The sequence below is a fragment of the Fulmarus glacialis genome, unplaced genomic scaffold (genome assembly GCF_000690835.1).
Source record: "Fulmarus glacialis isolate BGI_N327 unplaced genomic scaffold, ASM69083v1 scaffold38757, whole genome shotgun sequence".
NCBI lineage: Eukaryota > Metazoa > Chordata > Aves > Procellariiformes > Procellariidae > Fulmarus > Fulmarus glacialis.
Window position 1 is genome coordinate 42,432 of NW_009223220.1, and position 11,084 is coordinate 53,515.

Genomic DNA, 11,084 nt, shown 5'->3' on the forward strand with positions numbered 1-11,084 from the left:
CGGAAGAGAAAGGGACCTGGGGGCGGCTCTGGCTCCTGCGAGATGTCAGTGGAGGCCACCTTGTGCCTGCCCCCCTCCGTCTGGGAGAGGCTCTTGGGCTCACTCACCCAGGCAAGCAGAGAAAGGCGGAGGTAGCCACAGAATACTTACTCCTACAAGCCCGCAGGTGGGGTGCTGGGCTGCTTGCTGGTCACAAAGCCTGGGCCCCTCACCCGGGTTTCTGGGGCAAACAAACAAAGCTTTTTTTGGCTGCAAAAGCTAATGGTGCAGTGCCGGCTGCGCGCCAGGTACCAAGTGCTCTTTACCATCTGAGACATGGCTATAGGCTGCAAACTACAAAAAAAAAACACCACCAAACAAAAAAAACCCCAACCCACAGAAAACCCAAAGGTTTGAAGGAGTAGCTGTCTTTCTGTAACATATTTGGTTCTGCCCTGTGGCTCCACCACACCAACACTGATGAAGAGCCTGGAGTGAGTCACGCATATATGTAATCCACAAAGCTTAGCGAGAATTATTGAGACCAAGTCCATAAGTCTTGCATACTTTCACCTTCCTTTCTGTTCTCCATTTCTCAAATTTTCTGCTTCTTTAGTCTTTGACTTGTGAAAAATTTGTTTTGCAACTGGGGGGAAAAAAAAAAAAAAACCCAAACCAAACTTATTAAGCTACCGCTAAGCTCCTCTCTTCTAGCAAAAAAAAATTAGTTCTAGATCATTCAAATAAGAAACTTGTCATATCATTTCCCTGCTGGCACTAAAAGCATTTAAGAGGACTCGCTGCATGACTTGTCTGCCAATACATTCTCACATCTACTTTTCGTCGAACACAGCTGAAAAATTCCTTCCCACATGTGCCTCTGCGCTGCTGATGCTTATCCTACCACACCGACTCAGTGCTGCACAAACGCCTTCACCTCGTTTGCTTCCATAGCATTCAAGCCGTGTTCGGCACCCTGCAGCACACAGCTCAGCCCCGTCACGCGCTCCGGGGGCATTTACTGCTGGTGCCTTGGCCCACAGTGTCTGGCCAAGCGCTCCCACACCTTATCTGTGGCACATACGCCAAGCAAAGACACGAGCACAGCCAGGCACCAGGGCTCACTTGCCCACAACTCGCCAAGCCGCAGGCCCCGAGCCCTCGTTCAGTTCACCAAACAGCTCAGGTAACAGACCATGACCACTCCTACTACGCCGGCAGCAAAGCGTGTCCCAGGAGACCCCCCCACGCCGCTCCTGTGCAATAGCGCCATTGCCCTACAAGACATCAGAACCTTTGCTGACACTGCTATGGAAGGAGAAGCCATTATTTAACACCAATATTTAGTATTATTTAAGCACCAGGTTTCTCTCTGGCAGGGAACTGACAAAGAATGGCTGTGGTCACACATTTATCTACCAGCATATACTTCTACATTTAAACTTCTGGGTGTTTTGACTGAGTTCGTTCACATTTCAACAAAAGGCAATCTGTTAAATTAGTTAAGTGGAACTGTTCCAACCTGCTGCCCCTTCTCTGCTATTGATGCATCTTTGTTTACCGCCCTGACCCAACCAGCTCCAGCTAAAAGGACCCTCCACCTCCCCGCCCCGGCACCGCACACAGGCCTCCCCGCAGAACATGCTGATCACGCATCCCACGGCCTCTTCCCTGACCGCCTCACAAGTCAGCGTTCTCTGGTGCTAACAAATATTACAGAGGGTGCAGGCTGTCCCACTGCACAGCCTAATCCAATGCCTAATCCATGTGACGCCACAAACCATATCCAACCTGCAATTACGTGCTGGCAAGGAGAAAGGCTTGGAAAAAAAAAGTCTGCTTGAAGAGTGGCTGCCTGGAACAAAGAGAAGCCAGCGGGAGGCTTAAGGCCAATACCAAGTTTCTCAGCCCTAAGGAACGGATCGCTGGAGCCTGTAATTGGACCCCTGTTCTTCCTGTAAACGATACATCACAAATACACACTCACACCTTCCTCGTCTTCTTCACTGATTAAATGCAAGCGGACAAAGTATTTCAAACGGCATCTATGAATGAAAAGCTTGTACAATCCACCGAGGCACAAAACTGCAATCATTCAATCACGGGTTATAAAAAAAAAAAACTCAAGGAAGCTGAGGTTACCAAAGATGGGAAGGATAATAACAAAGCAAGTCACCCACTTTTCTTGAAAATGTTTTATTTGTTTCTAAAGAGGCTGAAAACAAAAGCAATTACGTATTTCAGAATACCAAATACCATCCATAGCACAGAACGAAGAAAGTGTTTTCAGAGAAAACCATTGCACTATACCCGGATCTACTGAGCTACTCAGGATATTGCCACAAGGGTAGCGAACAGATCCGAGGATGGCAAACCACCCTTCCTCTGTGGCTGGTTCCACTGAACGCTGGCTGCTGCAGCTTCTGTCCCCACACAAACTCCTCACTGATTGTGCAATGTGCTCTCCCCACAGTCGGGCGGGGGCTGGTTATCATTGGCACAGTCACTGGCACCCTCAGGCACCAAAAAACAAACAGCAGGAAGGACCCAGCAGGTCACCTCCTGAGCTGGTTCCTCCAGGGCAGGCCCGAGGCACACTGGCAGGCAGTTTTGCATTAATGTTGCATTTGTTTTGGGATAAAACAGGCTGTGAGTACCAAGTACAGGCAACCTGGCGTTACTATAATCACTTAGAAAATACAAACAGAATAAGAAGCTGCAGAGATCCCCACAGCCCTGGCTGCAGAAGCACCAGGGATTTCATACCCACGGTCAATGCTGCAACCTGGAGCGGAGGCCCAGCTCTAGCCCTGGGGACAGAAGGGTGCAGTGCTGCTGCACCCAGCGTGTTGCAACTGCTTACACCAAGGGGCAAGTTTGGCCACTGCCATACAGGTGACCTACGGCCACCTTCAGGCTGTTACTGAAGAACTAATCCCCACACTGAATGTATCGATTTCCTCACAGCTACCTACCCCAGCTTAAGGAAGTCCTTATCAGTGACAGCAAGAGAAATTGGTTTCAAAAAGCAGATTACTGCAAGACACATTTATGATTTACAGAAAAATCCAGCCATTAAAAACAATTGTCTTTACCAGAAATTCCACAGGGGAAAAGTTGTATTTCAGTTCTCACGAAGAGAAAAACTACAGAGCTATTCACAGTAGAAACAGTGCACCCCAGTCTACTGTAAAATAAAAATGAGCTTGTTGGTGATTGTGTCGCTGATTTTTGCCTAGAAAGGCTGCTACAAAAAGATCATCAATATTCACACTTATTTCAGCCATGCAAGTTTGGAACTTGCTACTGAAATAATTGTGTGTTTGATGAGTTATGAAAGCAGTAATGGGCTTGCTTGCTGAGTGTTGAGGTCAAATAAGATTCCACAAGAATCCTGAAGTTTCTAGACTTTGGGCTGGCTTGTTTATTTCTTAGAGTCTGCCTCACTGCTAAAGGCCTTTAATCTGTGGCTGCCCTCACATTTTTCAGCCTAATTAAATTGGTGGTTTTATAACTGAGCTGACAATGGGCATTGACACCTTTGCCATCTGTCTAGTTGCCATGAAGCTGCCATCTCCAAGAACTTCCAAGGTGGGACTGGGAAAATAAGGCAAATATAGGACAACTTGGAAGTCTCAGAGACAATACAAAATCAGAGTTCATTTGCTACAGCACAGAGCAGGAGCACATTTGGTTAAGAGAAGAATTTTTTTTCTGAGACTGCACTGGCCCAGAACAATTGGTCAAAAGTACTATGACGTTCATATTGGCTTGTACAGCAAAGTAGTCACGTATTTCTTCTTGTAACGATGTGTAGCACTAAGCACCATCACTCCATCCTACAGGAGATGGGAAACAAGTGAGCATATTACATGGTGATCTAAAAGCTGTGAGTGTGAAGAACATGCCCTGGCCTCTCACCTTGATAGAAAGTGCGTAGAGGTGGTTCAACATGACGTGGTTGGGTTCAGGGAGGAGAGCAGGATCACACTGGAAAAAAGAGAAAGTGAGACAGTGTGAAAATAGCAGAACTCACAGTTTACTCATCACAGCTGATGGGTCATAAACACCGTCTGTAACTAGCCATACCCTCAAATACATCCCACTGCTTCTTACGCTGAGTCCATCAACAAATGTAGACAAAGTTTCAGAGCAATCCAAGATCCCTTCAGGGTGAAACCCTCTGCATCCTCACTGCAATCATGAAATACAGCTCAATTATTTCTTATGTGCTTCTGACATTTTAATAGTGTTGCAGTGGGAAGATCAGGGTTTCTGGGAGAAAACAGCGATCTAGTTTTCTTTCCAATTTTGAAAAGATCAAAGTAGAAAAATAAATTTACTTCAGATGGATCCATCTGGACATATGTAGTAAGGAATTTACCAACATGGCAACTACTCTAAGGTTTTTCCTTGCCTGTCCCCTGTCTGTACCCACATTTTTCCCCATCTGTTCACACCCTCAAGGCCCTTAGTCAGCAAAACAAACCGATGTACTCACAGAAATGCCTGTGTCCTTATTCAGGATGACCTGCAACAGGTGGGGGGGAAGAATAGGTGGTGATTTAAAGCGCTCCTCTGCCTTACAAACATAGGGCTCCTGGTGGTATGGTCCTGGGGGTGAACTTGACAACTCTGCCAGAGAGATGTTAAATATTTATTCTTAAATAGTCTGTAAGAAAATGGTACGTTTTCACTGGTATTCAAGTCAATTTTCACATCCAGGAACATGCGGCTAAAAGAAATCAATGGCATGTAAGTACAAGAACTGCAGCAGCTGATGCAGTGCCAGAGGATCAGTTACTGCCCAAGAAGTGATTTAAGATGTCCAAGGTCTGTCTGACTTGAGACTAGCTGTGAAGATCTGGGAGGCGGAGTTCTGAGGGCTCTACTGCACTCCAGAACTACACCGTCATCTCTGCCCAGCATATCTCCAGCAAACACTTAACAGTAAACATTGCTCCACAATGTTACCGCCATGGGAAGCACTAAAAACAGGGTATGCACACGTAAAAGGCAGGTATTACTCCGACGCAGGGACAGGGTAATAAAAAGAGCTCTTCAGAGTCTAAAGCAATATAAGGAAAGGCTGTTACAGCATGTGGGGGGAAGGCATCTACTAGAATAATCTCCTGGCTTCTTGCACTGTCCAAGTCTCACAAATCACATTCCTTCTCCAAAAAAGCTTTGTCCAGGGGAAAGTGGCATATAGCAAAAAAACAACCAAATGCACTTTCTGCCTCAGATTCAAAGGACAGGTCTTCTGAAGGAGGATTTAAGGCACTACTTCGATCATGGTCTCCATCCCTACAAAGGTCTTTTACAGAACAGGTGGCAAGACTGATCTCAGAGATGACTCCAGCTAAATCTTACCTCTCTTCTGTTACACTAGAATAGGAAACTTAAGGCAAAAATAGCATTTTTATATTATTCTAAGATATAGATTATTTATACTAAACTGAGAAGATATGACATGTTCCTGAGCCTGCATTAGCACTACTAAAATGCACCTAATTTCTACCTTCTAATGTGCAACTTCTGACCTCCTCAACCCATCCCCTTAGCAGAGGAAGATGGTATGAGGAGCAGTGTAGGCTGGCAACATTGGTTTGATGTTGTAAGATAGAGACTGATCCACCACTGAGTGCACCAAAACCAGCCGTTTCACATCGCACAGGCAAACAAAGAGCTATTAAGCACCCATGACTTCCTCCTAATCAGATCCACAGTGACCTGTGTTGCTCTGTCAGAGGCTTCCTCCTTTATGCATTCCACATTCTTCCTTTGTGCATTTGTGATTCCTGCACACGTCCACAGGGCCTGACAAAAGTGGAGATTAATCTATACTGGACCTTTAACTCCAGATAAAAGGAAGATGGAATTTTTAACAGCTCTAAAAAGTGTGATATAAAATTACTAGTACGCTCATACCAGACATGTCTGAACATTTTTGGGAGTCCACCATCAAAGCATCGAATACTTCGAAGTCAGTTTTCTTCACCTGTATGATGTTGTTGACGGTACCTAGCTGGCTGGTTACTACTGGCTGGGAAGAAACAAGATACAAAAGTCAGAATAAAAAAGCTTGCAGGACTATTAGATTCTCAAAACAACACAATCAGCATTACCAAGAATGAGATATATTGCTTTTAAAATATTCTAGTACCAGATACGAAAAGAGCTTACCATTGCTCAGCTAGGACTGGGGGGGGGTGCATGTCAGTTGAACCTGCTAGGTCCACAGCACTTGATAAATTCTTGGGCTATAGATAAGGCCTAGGATCAGGTTTGGGCTAAAGTTAACAGTGAGGACACAAGGAACTAAGCTTTACTTTTAGCTTCTCCAGGGCTTTCAGAGCCAGGCTAAGATCTGCATGGCCTGATGTAGGACAGAGTACGGTTGGTATTGCTGGTTTACTACTAAAGCTAAGACTAGAATCCAGGGCAGAGGGTTCCAAGAGATAAATTTACTGCAAGGTAAATTCTGTGAGGTTCTGCGAGGTTTGCCAAGACAGGAACCAGCAATTGTGAATGATGAGTTCTGAAGCAGGTAGGGACTGCTGGGCGGGGTAGGGTTAAAGCTCATTTTATAGCAGAGGAGGAAGAAAAGGCCTAGTAGATTTTGGCACAATTACTGGACTATGAAAATATCTAGAGCAGCAATAGCAACATTCTGGCACAGATAGCAAGTAGAGCACAGAGATATTTGGGCTGTCAGCAATGCTACAGTGCTCTAAAAGACAGTTTTGCGCTAACAAGAAAAGCTCACCATCTCTTATAAACCAATACCCAAGAGATCTTGTCACCCATTTGTTACAAAATCTCCCGTCCTTTGAGGCTGTCAGTCTGATGCCGCCACCTAGGATCAGAAATCTCTCTCTCACCGTTTAAAAAGTCAGTTTCTGTTGTTAACCAATACCTTTTCTCCGAAAAGGCCAGCTATTGGTAGAGAAACCAGCCAGTTTCTCATCTTCAGATGCCTCAATACAGTGAGTCGAAGAAAACATTACCTCTGAAGGATCGTGCGTCCACTGCCCATCCACAAAGAACTTGTATTGGTGCTCTCCTTCTGGCAGGTCCAGGATTGCTACAAAGTTATTGTGACTGGAATTTAAGACAAACAATCAGCCCTAAAATATTCTGAGAAGTACCTTAATCTATAAACTGTGACAAACACTGTAACACAGAATACAAGCCTCCTTAACATGCAAAAACTTAAAAAGGTGCCATGTTTAAGAGAATCTCATGCAATCTAAAGGTAAAGAATCAAACTAAGGTTAATGTTAATGATCATTCCTTTTGTGACAGTAAGTCACAACACATCTAGCGTCACATTCCTGGCATCAAGGAATTGGCACTGAGCTTTTGTAAAGTCATCCTCACACGTTCCCGTTACTTGTTAGTGCATGAGACCTTATTTTATCTGTGAGACTCCTGTTGATGGAACAAGATCAGCTTACTCATATTTCCTTGCTTTTCAGAATTTGCGATTATAAATTGCATTTCATAAATGCCTATGAAATAAATGAACAATAACTAGAAGATGAAAACAGCAACTCAACACTTCTGAGTTACTTTGGGTCTGAATAGCTGCTGCTTGGTAATTTTGATACTCCTGTGCTGTGAATTTCCTGATTCTTCAGAAATCTTTACCAGCATCTCAAAGAAGCTGAGAAACAGTTGATTCTATCTGAACAATTCAAACAGGCCACACAATGCCAGTATCTCTCTTTACTTCCTCTCAGGTAAGGAGTTCAAGCGTACCACCACAGAGCTGGATTTGAAATTTCAGTTTGGAATAATGAACTTTTCTACCTGAGCATATTTGATTCAGTAACATGATTTTATCCAGCCTCTAAGGAGGTCCAAATACCTCCTTTCCCAGAATACCTAATCTGACAAGAGACAAACCTGTCTTTTTTTTTCTTCGGTAAAGAGACATTTTTGTCCTTCTTCCAGATTCACTTCACCACTTCCCGTCTCCCAGGCTTTCTACTTAGAGTATGACAGTAATACTGATGTTCCACTGGCCTTTTTTCCAGCTCCTGTCTTGATAATTTATTTCACATCGTTCATGCACAGAACAATCCTCCCATATAATTTCATCAGGCCATGATGCTCCTCCCTCAAGTTTCCTAAGAAATTAAGACACTTCTGCAACAATGACAATGCAGGTAGCCTCTCACCGAGATGAGAAACACCAGAAACTGGCAGGAGACCAATCTTTCATGGATATGTCATCGTTGACAGACAACAGGGCTCAGATCAAGAGTTAAATTCAGACTCTCTGCCATCCATTAAGCTTTTAATTTTTGAAAAAACATTGGTTTAAATGAAATACTTACTCAGGTACAGAATTAAACAGAGCTTCAGAGCTCTCTGGCAGGAAAAAGCCCTTGGTACCTTAACACAGATTTATTCTCTCGTTCATGTAGTTTACCAGCAGGTATCCCAGGCTCAGAATTTCCTAAGCAGAATGTGGACCCTTTGAGCTGGGCAAAAGCCAATGATATGGCAAGAAAGTACATCTGCCATCAGAGACACTATGCTTAAAACCAACTTCAACTTACATACCCCAACTTTATCCCCGGTAGCAGACTGCACAACAAGGATTGTTTTGGGTCATTCGTGCATGGTGCCTAGTGAACAAATCACTCCTTCAAAATTGACGCACAGCTCAACTTTCATCCTGTGCCATCCAAGAATCAAAAACTCAGATTCTCATCAAGGGCTTGAGAAAAGAAGCAGGAAAGTAGCAAATCCAAGCACAATACCAATCTATCAACTGACCACTTTTCTCACTGCACTAAGCATTCCCAGTCCATGGGGAATATCACCGATACTGCAGCAGCAGTTTATTACCTCCTTGTCAGAGGAATTTTACTCCAGTTGTTGAAGGACCCAGATAAATAAACTTCTTTCCCTCCTCCAGTCCAGCGAAAGACTGTTGGTCGAGCTTGAGTGGGAGTTTTATCATTCACTTCCAGATCTTGTTGCCAAGCTAGGAATTCTTCTTTCTCCAATGGAGCCTACAAGCACAGTGTCTTAACCAAAAGGAATTCTTTCCTGGAAGACTTAGACAACCTATATTTTACTGAAAGCATTTTTGCGCTCAGGCACGATTCTCTAAGGTACAAGTCTACAAGCAGTTTTTGCCTGATAGAGATTAGAAACTGTGCACTTCTAGATGCTGTTCACAAATTCATTTGCAGAAATTCTGCAAAGATATTAAAGCCTTCCAAATTTGCAGAAAGAGTGGAAGGCAAAATAATCCCCCTCCCTCCAGTCTAGATTAGGTTAAAAAGAAATTACTAGAGCTCACAAGAGTTTTCAAAATACACAGATATAAGAGGAGGGAGAAAAATAATTAAGAAGAAATATACTTAAGCATTTAGATTATACAGATACCATAGGCACAAAATTTGTAGTTGGCAGAAAGATTATGAGTTGTCTAAAAATCTAAGTGTAATTTTCTGTTAGATTTTCTTATGAAACACGATACACAGCAAGATGTTTCTAACAACCAGCTAATACTGAGCAAAAATCCAGTTAACAGATCTTTTAATATGGAAAATAATAGGTAAAATACCACTGGTGACTGCAAGAGCATTAAGGATCTGGAGGAAGCTGGGGCACTGTACCTAGAACTGGGGAAGAGCTTGGAGCCAGTTACTTTTTAGTTTTTCTACAATCAATTCTTGCTGGAAACCATGACGTTACACTCATTATATCTGTTTGAACATCAATGCAGTATCTCTCCTTAGCATGGGAAGCAAGGGACATAGTCAGTTTTGTGTGTAAGCTCAATGATAGAATTACTGAAGGTTGCTAAGAGCACCACAACTGAACAGCATTCCCAAGCTAGTAACATTAGAAGACATGAACAAACCAGCGGTACCTTCATTTCCTCTGTATGGAACAAGTCTGCATCTTCAGGACTGTCCATTAAAATTTTTGGTCTATCACCCTCTTTCGTACCGATGGCTCCTCCTGAGCTGTCACCTCGGGATGCCTTATGCCCATGACGCTCCAGTCCAGCTCGCTCGCTGCTTGTGTTCCCCATTTTTAAGGCCCTAAAAGAGCAAGAAAAGCCAGATTAGCACTGTACTTTTGAAGTCAGAACACCAGTAGGCAGGAAAGCAGGCCCGTCACTAGGTCTGGGCTCTGCTTCTGAGTTGAAAAGTCTAAGAAACTTGATTAACCCAAAACGCTAGCATCTTAAAATTATATTACACTCAGAACCAAGACGCTAAATGACAATTTTTAGCTTCTCTTAATAATGTGCTACAGTTCAATATCCTAGCATCTCTGCAAGACTCAGCCACTCTTAAGAGTTGACCAAGCAGGTATCTGTCACTGCAGCACACCGGCATTCTGTCTTCCCAAGCTAAGTGCTTGTTCTTCTGTCTTCTGAATACCCATGCATATAATGTTCTACCACGTCAGTTGAAGCATGAGCAGAACTTTCTGTCAGAATGCTACTAGAAATGTGACTTCACTAGAAAATAAAGTTATCTCAGGCGGCAACCGGCTCAGGATCCTTATAGTGGCTGACGGTGGCTCTAAAGCACAAACAGCACACGCTGATGTTCCACTGGAGGCTTCCTCCAGCCTCCGCTTTTCTCTGGGAGAGGCAGGGGCCTGCTGTGCAAGAAACACAACACTTCCTCCCGCTCCACAGCCCTTGAGGCCACATCCACAGGCAGAAAGGATAAGACTGGATGTGCATGCCGTATCCTATCTGAAAGAGTCCTCACAGGTGAAAAGCAGCAACTTAGCAGTGGCCAAGGGGCCGCATGGAACCGTACCAACAGGGCCTTGCAGAGCGCAGAGCAGGGTACGAGTACGTGTTTGGGATACTGCCCTGTTTCCTGTAAGCTCAAATTACGGACATTGCCCAACTTTCAACTGTGCAGCTCTTAGCTCAGTCACAACCTGAAAGCAGTCTCAGCGTGAACAACTTGAGTAAATAAACAACTAAACAAACAATTAATTTAACTGGCACGATAAAAAATAGCTATACATGCAAACATTAACTGGCATGTGAAACTGCAACAGCTTTGAGCATTCTGTATCTCCTTTAAATACCGACTCGCTGATTCTGC

At 43.9% G+C, this 11,084-nt stretch overlaps 1 protein-coding gene across 2 annotated transcripts; it reads right to left on the reverse strand.

Moving 5' to 3' along the window:
• Window positions 1–3,579: 3,579 nt before the first annotated feature.
• Window positions 3,580–10,401, reverse strand: PRKAB1 (protein kinase, AMP-activated, beta 1 non-catalytic subunit). 2 transcript variants are annotated; one of them, XM_009581739.1, is made up of 8 exons: window positions 10,337–10,401; window positions 9,878–10,052; window positions 8,842–9,008; window positions 6,990–7,083; window positions 5,911–6,025; window positions 4,481–4,614; window positions 3,901–3,969; window positions 3,580–3,818 (listed from the first exon to the last, which is right to left on the reverse strand). In XM_009581739.1, the coding sequence occupies exons 1-8, from the start codon at window positions 10,399–10,401 to the stop codon at window positions 3,741–3,743; spliced, it is 897 nt and encodes a 298-aa protein (XP_009580034.1). In that variant the 3' UTR covers window positions 3,580–3,740. The 2 variants fall into 2 exon arrangements, with proteins under 2 accessions (XP_009580034.1, XP_009580035.1); XM_009581740.1 differs by lacking the exon at window positions 10,337–10,401 and having other exon boundaries at window positions 3,741–3,818; window positions 4,481–4,612; window positions 5,903–6,025; window positions 8,842–8,996; window positions 9,869–10,042.
• Window positions 10,402–11,084: the final 683 nt, after the last annotated feature.

Bases quoted from the DNA above. Each gene is read 5' to 3' on its own strand.
- PRKAB1 (XM_009581739.1), bottom strand. From the start codon at position 10,401: ATGGGTATTCAGAAGACAGAAGAACAAGCACTTAGCTTGGGAAGACAG. The intron at 7,084-8,841 runs GTAATAAACTGC...CTTAAATTCCAG, and splicing joins AAAATTCCTCTGACAAGGAG to TCACAATAACTTTGTAGCAA. The intron at 6,026-6,989 runs GTAATGTTTTCT...GTTTCTTCCCAG, and splicing joins GGACGCACGATCCTTCAGAG to CCAGTAGTAACCAGCCAGCT.